The sequence below is a fragment of the Brachyhypopomus gauderio genome, chromosome 12, assembly GCF_052324685.1.
Source record: "Brachyhypopomus gauderio isolate BG-103 chromosome 12, BGAUD_0.2, whole genome shotgun sequence".
Taxonomy (NCBI): Eukaryota; Metazoa; Chordata; class Actinopteri; order Gymnotiformes; family Hypopomidae; genus Brachyhypopomus; species Brachyhypopomus gauderio.
Window position 1 is genome coordinate 13,436,616 of NC_135222.1, and position 25,757 is coordinate 13,462,372.

A 25,757-nucleotide genomic window follows, 5' to 3' on the forward strand; every position below is an offset into this window, starting at 1 on the left:
CCATGATTCAATGCAAGCACAACTTTTGCTACTGGCGAAGTCATTTTGAAATGTTCATTATTTTAATTCTCTCTGCTATTTCTAGAATATTCAAGACACATTCAAAAATATATTTCTTAATTTAAAACTACAGTATTATACACCAAGGAATTATCATTAATGTGAGCATAGTTTGAAGCCCCAAGCTACTGAAGCCAGCTATAGCTATAGCTATAGTTAACAATATATATAGCTATATAGCTATAGCTATAGTTAACACGCTTCTTAGGACAACAAGTTGCTTATCTAACGTGAGATTTAAAATTGCAATAAAAGCAGGAAGAGTCGTGCTGAAACGCCAAGACAGCACTACAAACTGGTTGACAAACTGGTAAAAAAAAATACTGGTTGCATACACTAATCTGCCTTATGAGGATAGAAGAGCGCTGCCTACTTAAACAACTGTCTGTGTAATCAGTGCCTACTTAGACAGGTCAGAAGGTTTTGGGACAGACCCATTGGGACCCATTGAACACTGGTGGCATTTGAGATCAGCCGTGCCAGACTGAGAGTGCAGTCATATAACTGCTGATGTTGACACTCGTCTGCTCGAATCTGACGTTTCTGTTCCTGCTGCCAGACGTGAGCAGTGCAGGCGGTGCTGACATGGCGTTCGCATACGTCACCCCTCCTGCGAGACTCCACCTGTGCGAGATGGAGACCACTGTCTGGAGGTGGGACTTTGCCCTCCCTGCAGCTTTATGAGAAATGACATCACATTTGGCATTTAGTGTGGCGTAGGTGTTTCTCCAAGGCGTGTGAGCATGAGCTCGGCATGTCTTCACATCAGTCAGAGTCTAAGGAAGCATCTAATATGTGTTTGGCTTTGCCCACCGAGCAGAGTGCAGTGCATTTCTAGCGACCTCAGGGTTAATGGCTTCTGGAATCATTGTGGAAAAAATAAGCTACATCGAGGTCCACAGGTGCTAGCTGGCAGCTTTTTAGCTGATTACTCCGCTGGTACTGGCACTGTTACTCTGCCGAGCAGAAACTGCTTTGGTGAGTGAGTCTGCCTAACACGATCTCTCCAATCATTGCAGTCTCCTCTTTGCCCTCCAGTTCTCAGATCACCTGCAATTCCTTCTCCTCACAGCCAATCAACACACATGACCAAACAACGCAACATCGTGCTTTGAACTTTGGTACTAATGGAAGGAGGTGTTTGCTTGTGCAGTTGACTTAAAAGTGAGTTTATTATACTTTACAAGTACCTTGTTATTGCAACAGCCTTCATATGTTTTCAGTGTAGATGATTCTGTGCCTGGTGTGTCTGTGTTAGGAGTCATTCTCTGGACACTGACCCTAAGGGGAAGGACATTGGCAGGATGAAATCGTCATCTTCATGCTAGCAGAGGGCTCCACCTGCACTCAGTGCACCTCCACTTGCTTGATAGAGATGTTGAACGTGTGCCATATTTTGTCAATTGTGATTTTCACCTCAATCAAAATTTGTCCTCAGCATTTACCCATCTGTGCAGTTAACACGTACACACACACACTAATGATTACTAAAGGGCTGTGGTACACACGTGCCCAGCCCTAGCCCGGCGACCGGGGAGCATGGACATGTTGGATATGGACATGTTGGAGATGCTAGAGATGTTGGAGACGTTGAAGATGCTGGACATGTTGGAGATGTCAGAAATGTTAGAGATGCTAGAGATGTTGGAGATGCTGGACATTCTAGATATGTTGGAGATGCTATATGTTGGAGATATTGGAGATACTGTACATGGAGATGTTGACTGAAGTAATTGGCTTTGTCAGCCCACTCATAGCAACACTGACCTAGTGTTGTTCACAATTCACAATTCTCCTTTTCTCATCCAACACTGCTAGGACAGACAAAGGAATAATGGGCTCTGTAGGAACATGTACAAACAATCACGGGACACATTGTGAATGGTAAAGAGGTTTCACTGGTTCCTTTTTGGTAGTTTGCAAGCTGGCACTGTGGGCAGAGCCAGCCTTCTCCAGGACAGGACTGACCACCTCAGACCTTAGAGACATGGTTCATTTCTAACCCTAACTCTTAGAGAGACAACTCAATTGTAGAGAAGCTGTCCAGATTGGGGGATCAGCCTACCCCTTTAAAAATATTTCATGAATAATTTATGAATGGTGTATGAACATTAGTTTCTTAATGGTTATTATTTAGAATGTAGGGGCATTCGGATGTTGTTCCTGTGGGGGAAGCAGGATCTGGCGTTCCTCCATAAAACCATGGGGGGGATCAAATGGTGGTTTACCTAAAGAGGTTCCCATAGCAATGGTATAAAACTGACCATTTGTATTTTGGTGATATCAGTGTGTTTGTATGTTTAGTCTCATTTTGCAGCTTGTACTGGGAAAGTTTATGCTAACAGGGTAAAATTTCCATCACTCACTGAGAAGGTTTGAGACAAAGCAGGCTATTGTTTATAGCAAGAGACTTTATAAGGTTGGTTAGGTATATTCTATAACCTGCACTGTGCTATTTGAGAAGTGATGTAACGATCTGTGTGATGCAGAGCATGGAGGCGGACACAAACGCTGAGGAGAGCGAGATTTATTAATGGGAATTCCATAAGCAGAGTCGTAATCACAGGCAGGGGTCATATCAGGCAGGCAGTCCGAACATGAAATGTACACAGGCATGTTTCAGAGTTAAACATGCTAACGGGGAACGAAAACAACAAGGCAGGCTAACTACGAAGGGACAAACTAAACACACAGATAACGGAATAGACTAAAGTGCAAACTCACAAACGGCAGCAATGACAAGGAACATGAATCTACAAAATATCCGACACCCGACATGGGAGACACAGGGACTATAAATACACAACTGGACTAGACACAGGTGATAACACTGACGATACGGGCGTGGCAGATGAGGGGAAACCATGAAGACAGACAAGCAGGGTGGGATCAAGGAGCAGGGAACAACATAGATACGAGGAACAGGGAAACTGGAGTGACAGCTAGGAGAGGGGGGCGTATCCCTACGTGACAAGTGAGTTCTTTTAGTTTCTTACCAACTATAATTTGGAGTCAGATATTTTATTAAGTTTTATGCATGTCAATCCTTCTTCCACACCTATTTCTGTCCTTGGTTGTAGGCAAGCAGGGTATTTAAATATTATAACTAAACCCATACAAGAACATAAACCCCCTCCAATATAAATAAACATTTATAATAATAAATATTGGAGAAATAATGTAAATTTAATAATTTCATATGTTAATGTATGCTAAGTGATTAATAATTGGTGGTTAAATGGCAGTAATTTATTATCAAATATATGATGAAGCTGAGAGGTGAGATGCTGACTGATGGAAATCATAGTCAGAAAAGCTTTAACACTACAGTTACTGTATAGTATACTCACTATTTCTCAAAGGCTAAGGGCAAATGTCTCTTTTGCCCTTATTTAGCTTTTATAACTGATTAGTAATTATTAAATTCTTTAAGGCCTAATAAAAGGTTAATAAAGGGCATATCATGGGTAATAAAGGGCTATTAACAAACACATTTTAAACATTAAATAAAACCTTTTTTGTGAAGTGGACCCATATTCACTGTCATCAGACACACGGTCTGCATGTCAGCAAGATCGCAGGCTCTCCGGACTCTGACCGATCTGCCCCAAGGGGCCAAACATGCTCTCATCAATAGCCTGTTGAATCGTTTCACGTTTATGTATCTTTGACTTGGCATTTAGCGAGGATGTATCACGCCTCACGCTCGTCATCGATCTGAGGCGATATTAGTCCCGTCACCGCCGGAAGGAATGACAGGAACATTATGTGGAAGTAAATCATTAGAAATATGTCACACATGGAGAAATTTGTACGTGATGATTGGGAAAACTTAACCTCAGGTTCCAATACTGCTGTCGCAATTGCAGTATTGATTCTGTCTCAAATCAGTGCTGGTTAACAACCATGGCTGGAATATGCTATGGCTGGATTATGCCATGGCTGAATCTGTACCTGGACAGGGAAAATTAAAAGTAAATGAACCACAGCTGCACTGGTAAAGTCAGTTAGGTAAAAGACTCAGGTGAAACACATGTGAGTGCTCAAGTAATCAGTTAAGCAGACCAAATGAGACCTCCTTGGGGAAATTTGAGCCATGCTGATTAAAAGGGAGAGGAAACCAACCAAACCACTCTTATCCCATGGTGTAAAGCACACATATCAACAATGCCAAGAGGAAAAGAGACATCTGAGGGCGTCTGAAAGAAGGTGGTGACAGCCCATCAGGGTGGGGAAAGCTACAAGACCATCTCCAAAAGTTTCCCACTCCATCCATCCACTGTAAGACACATCATTTACAAATGGAGGGTACTCAGCATCACCGCAGTTCTGCTCAGAAGTGGACGGCCATCAAAACTTACACCAAGAAGTACCAGAAAAACCATAATTCAGGTAAAGGCCAACACATCATCACTACAGAACTGCAGACCTCTCTGCCAGCATCTGAGATAAATGTACATGCGTCTACAATCAAGTGAAAAATCAACAGACATGGCATTCATGGGAGAGTTGCTATAAAGAAGCCTCTGCTCTCAAGAAAGAACAAAGTTGCTTAGTTAAACTTTGCCAGAGAGCACTTGGACAAACCAAAGACTTTTCTGGAAGTCCATTCTCTGGACAGATGAGTAAAAAATTTTATTATTTGGTCACAATCACAGGTGCCATGTTTGGAGAAAGGTCAACACTGCATATAAAGAGAAGAACCTCCTCCCAACAGTGAAGCATGGTGGTGGAAATGTGAAGGTCTGGTCCTGCTTTTCTGCCTCTGGACTTGGATGACTCCATATTATCCAGGGAACCATAGATTCCGAGGCCCATCAACAAATTCTTGAACAGAATCTCCTGCCATCAGTCAGGGAGTTGAAGCTGGGATGGAAATGGATTATGCAACAAGACAACGACCCAAAGCATTCCAGTAAACCCTCAAGGAATGGCTTAAGAGAGTTTTGACTCTGGATTGGTCCAGTCAAAGTCCAGACCTCAGTCCCATAGAAATGCTGTGCCAGATGTCCCTTCAACCTCTCTCAACTGGCAGAGTTCTGCAGGGAGGAGCGGGCAAAAATCCCAAAAAGCAAATGAGACACAATGAGTTTGTGGTTACAGAAAACATTTGGTTGAAGTAGAGGCTGCAATAGCTACTGCCACAAGCTACTGACTAAAAGAGTTCACATACTTTAGTGATTGGCAGACATTCAGTGTGGTACTTTTCTTGCATATATATATATATATATATATATATATATATATATATATATATATATATATATATATACTCCATCTCCACCCAGCCCAGTGACTCCAGCCCACCAGTCACTCTCACTAATCACCCAATAATTACTGGCTGATCCAACAAGCTACTTCTCCTGATTATCAACCCCACTGGTTCTATGTATGTCCTATGTCCTAGTACTATTGCCATGTGTAACGCTGAGGGCATCAAGGAGCGATAGGGCAAACATAAAAGCTGAGATGAGTGAGATTTATTGAAGGGCATTCCAAAATCCAGCTCATATAATCAGGGTTGGGTCAAATCCGTAAGAGTGTCAGAACAAGAAACAAAACAATTGCAAAAACATGCAATGATATAATGGACACAAAGAACATACCATATAAAAACACGAGTAGGGACTGGAACATGCATGTGGCTAACAACAGTAAACATACATGATTGACAGCTGGGGCGGGGCTAACCATGATATGATATGAGTCCCTTCCTGCACACTGTTGCTCTGTCCCATTCTGGATGGTTTTACTGCTCTGATACACTCACACACTCTCAGTGCCTTTATTCCGTTATAGTTCTGATACACTCACACACTCCCACTACCTTTATTCCGTTATAGTTCTCTCAGCTGTATAACTCGGTTCTGCCTGCTGACCACACCCCTAGATTTTCCTGTCAGTAATAAAACCGCACTACCACTTCAAATCTGCAAGTGTCCAATAAAAAAACATCATAAATATTACAAATTAGCAAAACATCTGAACAGTTTTCACTACTCGGAAAAGCCATCAAATCTGCTTAATGATACACAAGAGTTTGGGCGGCTGTGGTCTCATCTAGAGAGGCAGTAAGGTGCTACACACACGCACACACATTCACACACACCTACACACACCATTCGGTATTAGACATGTAAGTAGGTGTATGGTCAGTACTTTATTCAGAACTAGGTCTGGATAGTCCAGCCACTACTACATTAATTAGAAACTGTCCACACTGAGCTTCTCCACTGACAATTAATTTCTTGTTGTGACATATTCCTTAGACAAATCCTAACCCGAAGCCTAGCCCTCCTATCGTCCTTGGGGTCAATTTGAATATTGTAGTTGAAAATAGTAGTTGACTTTTTTTCTTTTACTTCATATTTCATGACATTTCCTAATTTGATGGGGACAAGCGATAAAGCATAAAATTTTCATGATGATTTTTTTTTTCAATGTGCTGAACACATATTGCACCCATCGGTCGTCCTCAGGGGTCAAATTGACCCCAAGCTGTTTTAACTTGTCTAGACTTGTCTAGAACGTAAGTTGTTGACCAAGGGGGGGTGGCGAACGTAAGTTGTTGACCGAGGGGGGGGTTTAATAAATGGGTTAAATAAATGGGTCTTATTATTTACATTGAGGGGGCGGGACACATCGCCTGAGGGGGCAACGCCCCCTTTTGCCCCTCCGTGGCGCCGGCCCTGTGCCTGTCCCAAAAATGTGGTCAACAATATTCTGTAAATCATTTTCTGCAGTCAAATATCCCTGGGGTCAGACCCCAAGGATGAATCGTGTAATTATATTTGAGGAAAATAGGACAGCTAGACTAACCCTAATCCTAATCCTAGACTAACCCTAGCCCTAACCCTAAACTAACACTAACCCTAACCCAACCCTAACCTAACCTTGGACTAACCCTAACCATACTCTAAACCTAACCCTAGATTAACCCTACTCCTAAACTTAACCCTAGACTAACCCTAACCCTAGATTAACTCTACTCCTAAACTTAACCCTAGACTAACCCTAATCCTGACCCTAGGCTTAACTGTAAAAACTCTGAAGTAAGCTGGATGTGTGACGTAGTGTCCTTAATCAATGTTTCTTATAAAAACCACATAAAATTTGAATTTGAGAAACGATCCTGTTACGCACCCATTACACACCCGTTACACACATTTTTTTAAATGGTTTTGGCGATAAGAGACACGGAAAATGCACAATATGTGGAAGTGGCTGATAATGTGGAATTGTGGACAATAGGAGATACCAAGGTATAAAACAGTTATTTTCCATTTCCTGTTCCTAAGCATATCCTGGTATTGACTTGAACATGACTCCAGTCTAAAGACTCATGACTTGACACCCTACACACTCCCACAGGGAATACATACACACACACCTTACACACACTCCCACAGGGAGTACATACACACACCCTACACACACTACCACAGGGAGTATGTACACACACCCTAAACACACTCCCACAGGTGAGTACATACACACCCCCTACACACACAGGGAGGTGGATGGCTGCAGCCCACAGAGATGGCGGTCTCTGGCAAAAACATTTCAGAGGTGCTTTATGTGATTCAATGTCTTCATCAAGACTCGGGTGACCAAGACGTCAGCACTGCTCCACACGGAGGGTTAGGGTTAGCACAGCATTACACACCATTACACAGAATTTGTGTCATGTCAACGTTTCAGGGGGACGAAATAAAGCATGAAAATAACTGTCTGAGGGGTGGGAGGGGGATGTCATGGCGACAGGCTTGAAATAAATCAGCAGCATGGCACCATATGTGAGCATTTCTTGGCGCACGGCGGGTGACGTGCTGAAACTGCGTCTCATGTTCGGATGAGCCGGAAGGCGGGGTCTGATGTCACCGTGTACTTCAGGAGCGTCAGAACAGGTTTGTTTGATCCAGCCTTTCAGCGGCGATCAGAGGCGTTGGTTACTACCACCTAGTCTGTGCAGTACATAAACTTGTAGCTTTGTAGCAATCAGAATATGCGAGAGAGAGGCGGAGAGAGGGAGGCAAAGAGAGAGACATGTAGATGGCTTCTGGATCTGGAGGAAGACGAAAGCTTCAGCTGATCTTTGTGTGTGGGGTCGTGAGGCAGCAGGTGGAACTGCATGCCGCCCCTTCCACTCGCAATTACGGCTCAGCGGCAGACGAGCTGATTTGTGAACGTGTGCGCGGTTGACAGGGACCGCTGCACAAGAACATGAACCACCATGATGGAGCCAACACACCCTAGATGTTTCTGATCCAGTGGAGAAGTGGCATTGTTGTTGTGGTACTGTGGGTTTGAGAGTGCGTGTGTGTGTGTGTGTGTGTGTGTGTGTTTGTGTTGGAGTATGATCTCACCTCTTTGACCTCCAGCACACCAGGTTCCCGTTCTGTTTGACCAAGGCTTCCTAATGAAGCGGCCTTGACCTCTTGACCTCAGAAATGTGCTCCATGCTGGCTACACGAGGCCAAAGGTCAGGGGGGTGTGGCTGTAGGTCAGCGTGTGTTGTCACCAGAGATGTATGAGAGTGTATATATGTACGAAAGCTGGTATATGTATGAGAGCTGGTATATGTATGAGAGCGTGTGTATGTATGAGTGCCTGTATATGTACAAGAGCATATATATGTACTAGAGCATGAATATGTATGAGAGCTGGTATATGTATGAGAGCATGTATATTTATGACAGTGTGAATATGTATGAGAGCGTGAATATGTATGAGGGCGTGTATATGTTTGAGAGCGTGTATATGTATGAGAGCTGGTATATATATAATGCTTTTACTTGTGAATTCCTCTCTTCTCTTCTTATATCTCTCAATATGTCTGTCTGTATTAGACACACAGTGTCGAACACAGCCAGACACAGCTCAGCACAATCACACAGTGTCGAACACAGCCAGACACAGCTCAGCACAATCACACAGTGTCTAGCACAGCCAGACACAGCTCAGCACAATCACACAGTGTCTAGCACAGCCAGACACTGCTCATAACCATCAGTGTTTACCACAGACACCAAAACAAACAGCAGACTGTCCAGAGAGAGACCCCCCCCCCTTTTCTCCTCTTGCTGATGTTCTCAGCTGCAGTGAACAGTCCAGGTGTGGAGAGCGTGTGCTGACCAGCCTCCCCTGTCCCCCACCAGGTGAACATCTCTCCAGCCTGCAGCAAGTCCCTGACCAAGCTCTTCTACTGCCCGTACTGCGGAGGTCTCCCGGGACTGCGGCCTTGCGGGAACTACTGCAGGAATGTCCTGAAAGGCTGCCTGGCCAACCAGGCTGACCTGGACCCCGAGTGGAACCTCTTCATTGGTAAGAGACCCCCCGTGCCTCCGTCTTTCCACCCCCTCTACACCCACGCTGGCAGGGTAAGTTGAGCCGCAGGGTGTGTTGCCGTGTGCACGGCGCTGTAGTCTCAGTTTGCACTGAAGGTTGCGCAGAGACACGGCGGTTCCCGGCGGCTCAGCCGTGCTGTACGAAACAAAGCGGCATGATTGACAGTGTAGTCTACAACAGCACCGGCCGCCCAACCCACAGACAGCACAGATGAACCGATACGCTGAAAGTCAATAACGTTGCGTTATCTCAGCTGCTTCTGGAACCACAGGCAGAGCGGGAATAAGGTGGGATGTGGGATGTAGGATGTAGGATGTAGGGTGTAGGGTGTAGGATGTAGGGTGCAGGATGTAGGGTGTAGGGTGTAGGATGTAGGGTGCAGGATGTAGGGTGTAGGGTGTAGGATGTAGGGTGCAGGGTGTAGGATGTAGGGTGTAGGGTGTAGGGTGTAGGATGTAGGGTGTAGGATGTAGGGTGTAGGATGTAGGATGTAGGGTGCAGGATGTAGGGTGTAGGGTGTAGGATGTAGGGTGTAGGATGTAGGCTGTAGGACGTAGAAGTCATGACTCCTTGCGGGGGGTTTCGTGGTGCATGTAGCCACAGATCTGGTGAGGGGGTGTGGGGGCCACTCTGGTCTGTTCATCCATCCCTTCTGACCACCGTCTGTGCTGCTGGTTGCCTTTGTTCCATTCGAAGTGTTGACATTTCAGATTTCATCTTCCTGGCTATAGATTTTCAATCAGCATATCTCTCAGTCACAAAGGGCCATTGACCACACCTGCCGTAGCTCCTGCTCACAAACCCTGAACCTCCTTTTGTGTTGCATATTTATGCGGTATTGTGTGTGTGTGTGTGTGTGTGTGTGTGTGTGCCTGTGAGGTGTCAGGAAACAGCCTGTGTTCTGCGGGGAACAGTGTGGCATTTAGCCGTAGGATCTGTTGCTAAGGCGCTGAGGCCTGCATCGATCGGCACATCACTCCACATCTCCATCTCTTCTCTGCATCTCTCGCTTCCCTGATTAGGGTTGGGGGCACGATTTCATCAGGACACAGCCTCTGTGCTCCACCTCTACATACACTCCACAAACACACTACAAACACACTACAAACACTCCACAAACACACTACAAACACTCCACAAACACACTACAAACACACTACAAACACACTACAAACACACAGTCAGGCTCGAGCAGGGGGAACATGTTTCCTTGTCTTGTTTTGCATTTGACTGCAGAGCTTGTGGACTGACACAGGGTGCGTGCAGCTCGATTCCTTCTGCTCTAGTGAGTCAGTGAGGGTCAGGACTGGTGGAACAGTCTGCTGAGATGGCAGTCTCTCCCCAGCCTCCGGTCAAGCCCCACCCCTTCATGGAGTTCCAGAAGGCTCCGCCCCCTCCTCTTTCCCCTTTCGCTTCATGGTGATGTGTTGATAGGGGAGAACAGACGCGCTGATGTCCTTGCTGACTGAATCACGCCCTCCGGGGTGGACATTTCCTATTGCCCGTTGCCTGCGGCAATGTCATTTCACATTCTGGCCACTAAACTTGCAAACCCTGTGGTCCAAGTGCCCGTCTGTCTTTGTGTGTCTGTCTGTGTGTGTGTGTGTGTGTGTGTGTGTGTGTGTGTGTGTGTGTGTGTGTGTGTGTGTGTGTGTGTGTGTGTGTGTGTTTGGGGAGGGGAAGGGGGGAACGGTTAACAAAATTTACATTGAGATTATATTCAAGTATTTCTTTGTAGTCTGCTGTTATGGCTAGTTTATAGCTTCATGGTCCACATGACCATGGTTAGGATTGTGTAATGATGGACTGTGTCACTAGTCACACTAGTGTCATGGTACAGCCTCTGACCCTCCAAGTGTGTCTGAGTTCATCTGTGTACGGTCCATTTCCATGAGTCTGTGTTCGTCTATGTATGGTCCATTTCCGTGTGTGTCTAGGTTTATGTGTGTGCGTCTCTATATGGTTTGTTTCCATGTGCGTCTTGGTGTGTGTGTTTGTCTGTATGTGGTTTGTTCGTCTGTGTTGCTTGTGCTATTCGTCGCACCTCTCTTGTCTCATCATCGTGATGTGTTGCACTTGTGTCTTGTTAGTTCTTGTGTATTTAAGTGTGAGTGTTGTCTACGTTATTTGTTTGTCATTGTTTTTGTTTAGTGTAGTGTGCAGCGATACATGTTTGTTAGCGCTAAGCACAAATCTGAATAAAAGTTTTCTTTTTTTTGAACAGTTTTCTTTAAACCTGCTCTCACCTCAGCATTCTGCCTATTTGTGAAACACTGACAAACAAGAAGACCTTATATACACTAACAAGGACAATAATGACACACAGGTATGACAAATAACTGAAAAGGGAGAGGTGTGGCCACTAAGGAAGACACACACACACAAACACACAATCACAGTGTTGTCAGTTCTTGTCATACAGTCTGATACAGACTGTGTCTTCTGCTATTGTCATATAGTCTGATACAGACTGTGCCCTCAGCTATTGTTATATTGTATGATTGCAGTGGTTATAAAAGAATGTCTGAAGCAGGTTGAATGAGTCTATGACTGAATGATCTGTTCATCTGCCACAGTTCCAGAGATGGTGAGAAGGTCCAGAATTGCTCTGATTTTGTCCTTCATCCTCTTGTTCACTGTCTCCAGACTATCCAGCTTATTCAGTCTGTTAGCCTCTCTGGCCTTGATTCCATAACCCAACACATCACAGCAAGAAAGACAGCACTGGCTACCTCAGCCTGCAGTACACTGAAGGACATCAGCCTCCTCAGGAAGATCAACCTGCTCTGCTACTCTGTCCTTTCCTGGAGAGGACAGCAGTGTTATGTGCCTAGTCTAGTTTGTTAATTACCTGTAGCCCAAGATACTTGTAGGAGACCACCATCTCCACTTCCACCAGATGGTAGGAGACCACCATCTCCACTTCCACCAGATAGGAGGAGACGAGCATCTCCTGAATGGAAAGAGGGACAGGGAAATTCTGTTCCTGGTATTCCACTACAGTATCTTTGATGTTACTGATGTTGAGGTCCAGTAGATTTTTGCTGCACCATGTGGCAAAGCTCTCAATCAGACCTCCATACCAGAATGACCTGTAAGGTAGTCTGTGATCCAAGATGACCTGAAGGTAGTCCGTGATCCAGGATGACCTCTAAGGTAGTCTGTGATCCAGGATGACCTCTAAGATAGTCTGTGATCCAGGATGACCTCTAAGATAGTCTGTGATCCAGGATGACCTCTAAGGTAGTCCATGATCCAGGATGACCTCTAAGGTAGTCTGTGATCCAGGATGACCTGTAAGGTAGTCTGTGATCCAGGATGACCTCTAAGGTAGTCCGTGATCCAGGATGACCTCCAAGGTAGTCTGTGATCCAGGATGACCTGTAAGGTAGTCCGTGATCCAGTATATTGAGGTACAGGTGAATGTCCATCGGTTTCTCTGTCAGTAGGCCAGGTTAAATCGTTCTTAAGGGTAGTGATGGGACATTCACGAACGACCTGATTCTATTAAACAGTGCTTTAAAATGAACGAAAGGAACCGAGTCGCACCTCCGGGGCCCACATTACCCTAAATTTGTTTGTATTTATTTATTTAAGCATAGTTCATATTGGCTGTAATCAAACCATTCCGCTTCGCATCAGTAGAGGGAATCAGTCATGGTGAGAGATGTTTATTGTTGAAATTAAAATCCAAAAACACTTTGAGTTTCTCCCTCCTCCGTGCACAGGGCGTGAGTGTGAGAGCCGTAATCGAGCTACAGAGAGAACGTTCAGCAAATGAGCAGAGCTACAAACTGGAGTCAATTTTACTAAATTGTTTGTGTTTCTAATAGTTTTTTATGCTTGAAATGTAGACCCAGTTATACAACAGATGATACATTTATTTAATTGCAGTTATTTAAAACTATTTTCTTTTTGTTTTAGTTATTTAAAATTATTGATATTTAAATATTCTTGCCAATTTGAATACTTTTGAAAAAAAAATTTTCTTTTATAAATGCTGTTTGAATTAGGCCTACATTTAAGGCAAGGTAGCAAAATGTGCATAATTGTTCATCACTGATATTAATATTAAGGCTGTATTATAGTTCACCCGCCTCCATTTCTTGAACAGCTCTTTAAAAGAATCAGAGGTAAACGATCCGGCTCACAGAGTCACAATCACTACTGCAGACACTGGAGAGGTGGAAGAACATCACTATCACTACTGCAGACACTGGAGAGGTGGAAGAACATCTCTATCACTACTGCAGACACTGGAGAGGTGGAAGAACATCACTATCACTACTGCAGACACTGGACAGGTGGAAGAACATCACTATCACTACTGCAGACACTGGAGAGGTGGAAGAACATCACTATCACTACTGCAGACACTGGGGAGGTGGAAGAACATCACTATCACTACTGCAGACACTGGGGAGGTGGGAGAACATCACTATCATTACTGCAGACACTGGAGAGGTGGAAGAACATCACTATCACTACTGCAGACACTGGAGAAGTGGAAGAACATCACTATCACTACTGCAGACACTGGAGAGGTGGAAGAACATCACTATCACTACTGCAGACACTGGACAGGTGGAAGAACATCTCTATCACTACTGCAGACACTGGAGAGGTGGAAGAACATCACTATCACTACTGCAGACACTGGAGAGGTGGAAGAACATCACTATCATTACTGCAGACACTGGAGAGGTGGAAGAACATCACTATCATTACTGCAGACACTGGAGAGGTGGAAGAACATCACTATCACTACTGCAGACACTGGAGAGGTGGGAGAACATCACTATCATTACTGCAGACACTGGAGAGGTGGAAGAACATCACTATCACTACTGCAGACACTGGAGAGGTGGGAGAACATCACTATCATTACTGCAGACACTGGAGAGGTGGGAGAACATCACTATCACTACTGCAGACACTGGCCAGGTGGAAGAACATCACTATCATTACTGCAGACACTGGAGAGGTGGAAGAACATCACTATCACTACTGCAGACACTGGCCAGGTGGAAGAACATCACTATCATTACTGCAGACACTGGAGAGGTGGAAGAACATCACTATCACTACTGCAGACACTGGAGAGGTGGAAGAACATCACTATCACTACTGCAGACACTGGAGAGGTGGGAGAACATCACTATCATTACTGCAGACACTGGAGAGGTGGAAGAACATCACTATCACTACTGCAGACACTGGAGAGGTGGGAGAACATCACTATCATTACTGCAGACACTGGAGAGGTGGGAGAACATCACTATCACTACTGCAGACACTGGCCAGGTGGAAGAACATCACTATCATTACTGCAGACACTGGAGAGGTGGAAGAACATCACTATCACTACTGCAGACACTGGCCAGGTGGAAGAACATCACTATCATTACTGCAGACACTGGAGAGGTGGAAGAACATCACTATCACTACTGCAGACACTGGAGAGGTGGAAGAACATCACTATCACTACTGCAGACACTGGGGAGGTGGAAGAACATCACTATCACTACTGCAGACACTGGAGAGGTGGAAGAACATCACTATCACTACTGCAGACACTGGAGAGGTGGGAGAACATCACTATCACTACTGCAGACACTGGGGAGGTGGAAGAACATCACTATCACTACTGCAGACACTGGGGAGGTGGAAGAACATCACTATCACAGTCCTCCTCCAGCTGGGAGAGAGTTTTGTGGAACATGAAGATGATGACATCATTCACCCCGTGGCCAGTAGGCAAAGTGCAGTGTGTCCAAAACTGGAGTGGACTCTGTTCAAAGCTGACGAGCGTCTACTGAGGCAGCGGAAATGAGACGTGACTTGTAGAAACTCCTGGTCCTTGTCTCCCCAGGAAATTCCTTTGACTCCATTACCACTCACACTACAGAAACCTGAGCAGATCTTTTGTGACTCAAACTGCTTCTTTGTTGAATCTATTCTGAAAGAGATATTATCCCCACACATATTACCCTTACACACACACCCACACATATTACCCTTACACACACCCATATTAGTCTTACACACACACCCACACATATTACCCTTACACACACACCCACACATATTACCCTTACACACACACCCACACATAATACCCTTACACACACACCCACACATATTACCCTTACACACACCCATATTAATCTTACACACACACACCCACACGTATTACCCTTACACACACACCCACACATATTACCCTTACACACACACCCACACATATTGCCCTTACACACACACCCACACATATTACCCTTACACACACACCCACACATATTACCCTTACACACACCCATATTAATCTTACACACACACCCACACGTATTACCCTTACACCCACACACACACACACACACACCCATATTACTCTTAAACACAAACCCACACATATTACCCTTACACATACACCTACACATATTACCCACACATATTACCTCCTACACACACACCCACACACATTGCCCCTACACACACACACATTACCCCTGCACACACACACACACACACACACACACACACACACACACAATACCTCTACACACACCCACACATATTTCCCACCGATATTACCCCTACGCACACCTACACATATTACCCTTACACACACACACACACACACACACACACACACACACACACACACCCATATTACTCTTACACACAAACCCACACATATTACCCTTACACATACACCTACACATATTACCCACACATATTACCTCCTACATACACACCCACACACATTGCCCCTACACACACACACATTACCCCTGCACACACACACACACACACACACACACACACACACACACACACACACACATAATACCCTTACACACACACCCACACATATTACCCTTACACACACACCCACACATATTACCCTTACACACACCCATATTAGTCTTACACACACACCCACACATATTACCCTTACACACACACCCACACATATTACCCTTACACACACACCCACACATAATACCCTTACACACACACCCACACATATTACCCTTACACACACCCATATTAATCTTACACACACACACCCACACGTATTACCCTTACACACACACCCACACATATTACCCTTACACACACACCCACACATATTGCCCTTACACACACACCCACACATATTACCCTTACACACACACCCACACATATTACCCTTACACACACCCATATTAATCTTACACACACACCCACACGTATTACCCTTACACCCACACACACACACACACACACCCATATTACTCTTAAACACAAACCCACACATATTACCCTTACACATACACCTACACATATTACCCACACATATTACCTCCTACACACACACCCACACACATTGCCCCTACACACACACACATTACCCCTGCACACACACACACACACACACACACACACACACACACACACACAATACCTCTACACACACCCACACATATTTCCCACCGATATTACCCCTACGCACACCTACACATATTACCCTTACACACACACACACACACACACACACACACACACACACACACCCATATTACTCTTACACACAAACCCACACATATTACCCTTACACATACACCTACACATATTACCCACACATATTACCTCCTACATACACACCCACACACATTGCCCCTACACACACACACATTACCCCTGCACACACACACACACACACACACACACACACACACACACACACACACACACACATAATACCCTTACACACACACCCACACATATTACCCTTACACACACACCCACACATATTACCCTTACACACACACCCACACATATTACCCTTACACACACACCCTCACATATTACCCTTACACACACACCCACACATATTACCCTTACACACACACCCACACATATTACCCTTACACACACACCCACACATATTACCCTTACACACACACCCACACATATTACCCTTACACACACACCCACACATATTACCCTTACACACACACCCTCACATATTACCCTTACACACACACCCACACATATTACCCTTACACACCCACACCCACACACACACACACCCATATTACTCTTAAACACAAACCCACACATATTACCCTTACACACACACCCACACATATTACCCTTACACACACCCATATTAATCTTACACACACACCCACACGTATTACCCTTACACACACACCCACACATATTACCCTTACACACACACCCACACATATTACCCTTACACACACACCCACACATATTACCCTTACACACACACCCACACATATTACCCTTACACACACACCCACACATATTACCCTTACACACACACCCTCACATATTACCCTTACACACACACCCACACATATTACCCTTACACACACACCCACACATATTACCCTTACACACCCACACCCACACACACACACACCCATATTACTCTTAAACACAAACCCACACATATTACCCTTACACACACACCCACACATATTACCCTTACACACACCCATATTAATCTTACACACACACCCACACGTATTACCCTTACACACACACCCACACATATTACCCTTACACACACACCCACACATATTACCCTTACACACACACCCACACATATTACCCTTACACACACACCCACACATATTACCCTTACACACACACCCACACATATTACCCTTACACACACACCCACACATATTACCCTTACACACACCCATATTAATCTTACACACACACCCACACGTATTACCCTTACACCCACACACACACACACACACACACACCCATATTACTCTTAAACACAAACCCACACATATTACCCTTACACATACACCTACACATATTACCCACACATATTACCTCCTACACACACACCCACACACATTGCCCCTACACACACACACATTACCCCTGCACACACACACACACACACACACACACACACACACACACACACAATACCTCTACACACACCCACACATATTTCCCACCGATATTACCCCTACGCACACCTACACATATTACCCTTACACACACACACACACACACACACACACACACACACACACACACACCATATTACTCTTACACACAAACCCACACATATTACCCTTACACATACACCTACACATATTACCCACACATATTACCTCCTACACACACACCCACACACATTGCCCCTACACACACACACATTACCCCTGCACACACACACACACACACACACACACACACACACACACAATACCTCTACACACACCCACACATATTTCCCACCGATATTACCCCTACGCACACCTACACATATTACCCTTACACACACACACACACACACACACACACACACACACCCATATTACTCTTACACACAAACCCACACATATTACCCTTACACATACACCTACACATATTACCCACACATATTACCTCCTACATACACACCCACACACATTGCCCCTACACACACACACATTCCCCCTGCACACACACACACACACACACACACACACACACACACACAATACCTCTACACACACCCACACATATTTCCCACCGATATTACCCCTACGCACACCTACACATATTACAGGGCAACAGTGGCCCACAGACATGCCCACGCTCAGGACAACAGTGGCCCACAGGCATGCCCACACTCAGGGCAACAGTGACCCACAGACATGCCCACGCTCAGGGCAACAGTGGCCCACAGACATGCCCACACTCAGGGCAACAGTGGCCCACAGACATGCCCACGCTCAGGACAACAGTGGACCACAGACATGCCCACACTCAGGGCAACAGTGGCCCACAGACATGCCCACACTCAGGGCAACAGTGGCCCACAGACATGCCCACCCTCAGGGCAACAGTGGACCACAGACATGCCCATGCTCAGGGCAACAGTGGACCACAGACATGCCCACACTCAGGGCAACAGTGGACCACAGACATGCCCACACTCAGGGCAACAGTGGACCACAGAGCTGCCCACAGTTGAATTTTGAATAATAGAACAATTAATAAAACAAATCAGTAACACTAACACTAGCACCAATAAAGAGCGACATTCACCAGCGCCGTGTATGCACACTACACTGAGGGGTAATATTACATCCTAATGTTGCTCAAAGCCGACGATGAGTGCACTTAAATAAATAAATAATACATTTCTACTTTATGTCATGAAACAGGGAGAGGGGAGAGAGCGTTCTAATGCCCCAGTTGCAGAAACCCTCCTACACACACTCACACACCCATACACACACAATCTTCATCGGGCTTATTCTTAGCGTCTGATGAATATCGGAGATGTCACCTCTGCTTGGGGTCGAGACAGGCTAGGAGGTATCGTTTCTGCATTAGACTCTCTCTCTCCCTCTCTCTCTCTCTCTCTCTCTCTCTCTCTCTCTCTCTCTCTCTCTCTCTCTCTCCTCTCTCTCTCTCCTCTCTCTCTCTCCTCTCTGGGCTCTTCAGCAGGGTGACATATGAAGCCTCTCCCAGTGTGGTGAATTGCCTCGATATCCGTGTGTGACGGGGCTGTGTGTTCTGGTGTTCTGTGGGCCGTGTTAGAGTTGTTATTATGTACCCAATGTATAAGCTCTTGTTTTAAAAACATTGTGATAACTTCAACTGACAACAAGTCTGATCAAAACGCCAACTATTAATGTAGGTGCTGTTCAGTAACAGGGCAGTTTGGCTGTTCAAACAGCTGTAGAATAATGGGTCGGGTGCACATGTAAAGAGGTGCATGACATCGCCGATCAGGACTTCACATTCAGGATAGAAATATGTGACCTTTCTGTCACTGTTGATCCTGAACAACAATCACAACCTGTCCTTACCTTTGTTTCTTTGTATTATCAGATTAAAACATCTTTGCCCAGTTCAACAGTTGCTTGTCAAAAGCAAACAAGCAAAAATACAGCAGATCCATTTGTTGAACAAAAGTGGCTTGACATTACGGCCTTACGATTTTACGGCGTTATGATATTACAGCATTATTTATGCATGATGTGAGCAGACATCAGCCTTCCCAGAAGTCCAGTGTCTAAAAGGACACACCATGTGGACAGTATTTCAGCCTTGAGCCCAGTTTCAGTTCTAGAAGTGGTGGTCGTGTGCTAATTTAAAACCCTTCAAGCACTTGCTGCTCTGGCCAGACTGCAGTGTGTCTAATGGAGACAGAGGGAAGACGAATGGAAAGACGAATAGTTGTCCACATTTAACACAAATCAGGTGTGATTGTAATCCCTCCTCCACCTGGCCAAACACCCCACTACGATTTCACGCTCAGTTTAAATCAGGTTGATGGACCATCTCCATCCGAATGTCCCATTGCCGTCTCCCCCCAGCATCAGCCGCGCTGGTTTTATATTTGAGGCATGGTGCTGTAATTACTGCGTCCTTGCAAAAGACAGCCGGTCCTGAACAACTGACCCCGGAGGCCCCGAGCAGGGTTACGCCCAGACACGGACCCGGCCGCCGGCTGCTCGCCCCACGCGGGGGGTGAAGTTCACCGGTGCTCAGATGCTTGCTCTCTGGGCTCAAAGAATGCTGAAGACACTTTTTTATTGCACCTGACAGGAATGTACACTTCACATTAACTTGATCTTCAGGGTTAGGCTTAAATTAGTTTCAATGACAAAATGATTTCATCGTATATTTAAGAAAATAACTATATTTGTTTTTATAACAACCTACACATGAATTCATGAGCACACATGCTTTTCCATATATTTTGCATTCTGAATAGAGGACAGCGCAGCTAATAAACTTATAACCTGTTAATGGTGAACATATGTTATAATAACCAATACACATCAGCATAATCCTATGTGATTTTTAACACACGGAGCTTTACGGGTTTTACTGAGCAGTGTGTGCACCGCGTGGCCATGTGGAGTTTGCTGCTCTGATAATGATGTCCAGTCACAGTGATTACAGAGCTCAGGGTGACGACAGCTAAGAACAGGAGCAGGTACAGAAGGTGTGGTTCTGTGGACCTGCCTCCATCAGGGGGATGAGAGGTGTTGACATCTTTGGGAGAGGAGGTCATTTCTATATTCATCAGAGGCGAACCTTTTGGTGCTGAACATCCTTAGAAATTTGTCAACACTATTTTTAATCACACTGCTGTAGGGTTTGTGTTGGGTACTGTGTTACAGATGTAGGGTTTGTGTTGGGTACTGTGTGGTGCTGTAGGGTTTGTGTTGGGTACTGTGTGGTGCTGTAGGGTTTGTGTTGGGTACTGTGTGGTGCTGTAGGGTTTGTGTTGGGTACTGTGTGGTGCTGTAGGGTTTGTGTTGGGTACTGTAGGTTTTGTGTTGGGTACTGTGTGGTGCTGTAGGGTTTGTGTTGGGTACTGTGTGGTGCTGTAGGCTTTGTGTTGGGTACTGTGTGGTGCTGTAGGGTTTGTGTTGGGTACTGTGTGGTGCTGTAGGTTTTGTGTTGGGTACTGTGTGGTGCTGTAGGTTTTGTGTTGGGTACTGTGTGGTGCTGTAGGGTTTGTGTTGGGTACTGTGTGGTGCTGTAGGTTTTGTGTTGGGTACTGTGTGGTGCTGTAGGGTTTGTGTTGGGTACTGTGTGGTGCTGTAGGTTTCGTGTTGGGTACTGTGTGGTGCTGTAGGTTTTGTGTTGGGTACTGTGGTGCTGTAGGGTTTGTGTTGGGTACTGTGTTGTGCTGTAGGGTTTGTGTTGGGTACTGTGTGGTGCTGTAGGTTTTGTGTTGGGTACTGTGTGGTGCTGTAGGGTTTGTGTTGGGTACTGTGTTGTGCTGTAGGGTTTGTGTTGGGTACTGTGTGGTGCTGTAGGTTTTGTGTTGGGTACTGTGTGGTGCTGTAGGGTTTGTGTTGGGTACTGTGTGGTGCTGTAGGTTTTGTGTTGGGTACTGTGTGGTGCTGTAGGTTTTGTGTTGGGTACTGTGTGGTGCTGTAGGGTTTGTGTTGGGTACTGTGTGGTGCTGTAGGGTTTGTGTTGCAGCTGTAAGGTTTGTGTTGGGTACTGTGTGGTGCTGTAGGGTTTGTGTTGGGTACTGTGTGGTGCTGTAGGGTTTGTGTTGCAGCTGTAGGGTTTGTGTTGGTATTCTAGAGCCTCCCTGCTGTCCTGCTGGAAGGTGGGTCTCAGGATTCATGGAATGGTCCTGAGCTTCTATGCATATGGGTTTGGGAAAGGGGGGTGAAGGCTATGATGACCAGCTCCACCCCCACCCTCACCCCTACCCCCACCCACACCCCCACCCTCACCCCTAGACTACTTCATGTCTCTTTTCCTTCTCATTTACATTCACATGTTTGGCAGACACTGTTAACTAGAATGACTCACGATTTCAATCATGTTACATCAGCAGGCAAACGCAGAGTTAGGAGTCTTGCCCAAGGACTATTATGGCTATAGCATGGTGCAGTGAGGAGAGGGGACCACATTTGCCCAGTGGCAGGGCAGGGTGCACTTTACAACTATTTATATTTAAATACTGGAAAACCACAGTTTATAGAATAGGACAGCAAATATATGTCGGTGTCCACTGACCTACAAAATAGCAGCTCCTTTAAATGCTGTAAAATATAAATCTCTGATTGTGTTTGTATACTGTTACTGAACTGAACTCTTGAGATGCCATCAGTGGCTATGAGGCAGATTGACCTAACTCTAATCCTAACTCTAACCCTAACTCTAATCCTAACTCCATCTCCTGTCTCTGATTGTCCACGTGTCCGTCCAGGATGTGGAATCACTATACAGACATGCTGTTTGCTTGTTAAATCATTTTCATTTTCATTTTAATGTAGAGACTGTTTTTAATGTATGACTAATAATCACTGGCCTGTAGTGAGATTGAGACTGAGAGCAGCATCTCTCTGCCGGGATTATCTGGTCTGGATTCATACTCTCATGCAGCTAATTTTGATTTAGGCTCTTGTTGTCCTTTGCTGGGTTTGTTGTATCCATGGGCCCAGTGATCCCAGTGATCCCAGTGATCCCAGTGATCCCCATTGACTTTATTTGCTCCTTCCCTTTTGTTTTTTTTATTATTATTGTGAGGCATTATGTCTCATGGAAACTAGAGCTGTCTGCAAACTTGCTAATTTGCACATGGACTTGTCGATAAGATTTCACTGTAAAGAGGGTTTGGAGAACAGGATGAAAATACAGCAAGTTATTATTGAAGAGAGAAAAAAGCATTATGACAGCAGAAATAGTTAATATTGTATTAACAAGGAAAATCATGCAGTTTAGGAAGCCCAGATATAACTGAAATCAGCAGAGCTTGTAGATATCTCAGGAATGTGATAGTGGGAATGTTGATATATCAGGAATGTGAAGGTGAGAATCAGGATATATTGGGAATGTAAAACTGTGAAATTGGACTGATGCTGTGCCCATCCCTGCCATCTTGCTGTTGTGTCGGTCACTATCAGCTCTTCCAGCAGGGGGAAGTGTTGAGGGATGTTGAGAGGTGAGTGCTGTCCAGGCAGGTTAGGGGGCAGCCCGTGCACTTTCACCCCAAGCCTGGATCATGTGTCACAACGGGAATGTGTCCCGTTGATTAATGTGACACATCAGCTAACATATCATGTCAGTTAATGTGTCACGTCGGTTAACATGTCATGTCAGTTAACGTCATATTGGTTGATTAACATGACATGTTGGTTAACACATTGTGTCACATGGGTTAACGTGTCATGTTAGTCAAAGTGTCAGTATGGTTAAAGAGTCATGTCAGCTACTGTGTCACGTTAGTTAACATATAACATCTGTTAACGTGTCACGTTGGTTAACATGTCACGCCGATCCTGCCCCGTGCCCCTCCCCCCCTCATTGCTGTGGTTTTGTTTGTCAACATATAAGTGCAGGGATGGGCCTGCTCTGGTAATTCCATACTACTGAGTCATTATGGTCTCGCTGTACATCTAAGTCGTTGGTTACCATGACGCCTGAGGCAGAAACACAGTTGAGATCAGACCAGCCCCACACAGTTTATCACTGATCCATTTCCACGGAGACAGCACCCAGCCATCATCTGTCAACAAACGGTCAGCTGCCTGGCGCTATGGTAACAAGTCGGCAAATAACACATCTTGTCAGCATTATGGTAGCCTGTATGTAAACAAGACGTTCTCTTAGTGGTATCATGATATTACTCTAAACCAGGGGTACTCAACTGGCGGACCGCGGTATGGATCCGGACCCGAACGCAGTCCTGTCCGGACCCAATCTCATTCCTGATTAACTGGATACGGACCAAAAAAACCATATCTATTAATTTTGACGGGAGAATTAATTTTAAACCGGAGCATTTATTTCAGGGCTATTGAAAAAACATTCTGTCACGAGTGTTACGTTTGCCACCCCCCGCTCAACAACTTACGTTCGCTGATGTTTGTGGGTGTGTGTGTGTACACATGCATGCATACATGTGTGTGTTTATAGGAGAATGCGTATGTGCATGTGTTTGCATGTGTGTGTGTGTGTGTGTGTGTGTGTGTGTGTGTGTGTGTGTGGGAGGCATCAGCCCTAGAATAGGGGGATTTGTTTTCTTGTTAGTGGAAAATAACAGGCCTGCTGCACACAGCACTGTCCGGCAACATGCCAGCAACTGTTTACACCACTTTCCGTAGCCCTGCCCACAATCCCACAGATCTGGTGACACCCGCGATCCCACAGATCTAGTGACACCCGCGATCCCACGGATCTAGTGACACCCGCGATCCCACGGATCTGGTGACACCCGCGATCCCACGGATCTGGTGACACCCGCGGTCCCACGGATCTGGTGACACCCGCGGTCCCACGGATCTGGTGACACCCGCGGTCCCACGGATCTGGTGACACCCGCGATCCCACGGATCTGGTGACACCCGCGATCCCACGGATCTGGTGACACCCGCGGTCCCACGGATCTGGTGACACCCATGGTCCCACGGCTCTGCTTCCCCCTGAGCTGTATCCGAGAGCGTTCCATCTCCTAGTCCCTCTGGAACGGTTGTATCTCGGATGACAGTGACGGATGTGACAGGTACAAAGCAGCCCGAGTCCTCTCAGGAGACGCAAGGACGGAAGAGAGATGGTAGGAGGCACATTCTCTCATCCTACATCTCTCCCTGGATCAATCTTTCCCTTTATTTTCTCTCTCTCTCTCTCTCCCTCAGACCATCTCTCAACACAGTATGCTTTCTCTGTCTCTCTCAGTCTGCCTCTTCCTATCTGTCTCTCTGGATTTTTTTATAACTCATGCCTGTGTCTTCACACATCACTGTCTGTTCACTTCAATTCAGTTCAGTTAGGTTCAGTTCAGTTTGCTTCGATTCAATTCAGTTAGATTCAGTTCAGTTCACTTTGAT

The 25,757-nt window shown here is 45.5% G+C and overlaps 1 protein-coding gene across 1 annotated transcript in view; it reads left to right on the plus strand.

Moving 5' to 3' along the window:
• The window catches only part of gpc6a (glypican 6a), a 172,250-nt gene that overhangs the window by 102,333 nt on the left and 44,160 nt on the right, over positions 1–25,757 (plus strand). Inside the window, 1 exon segment of the mRNA XM_077023214.1 lies at positions 9,219–9,384. Within this exon segment, the coding sequence (XP_076879329.1) occupies positions 9,219–9,384 (166 nt within the window).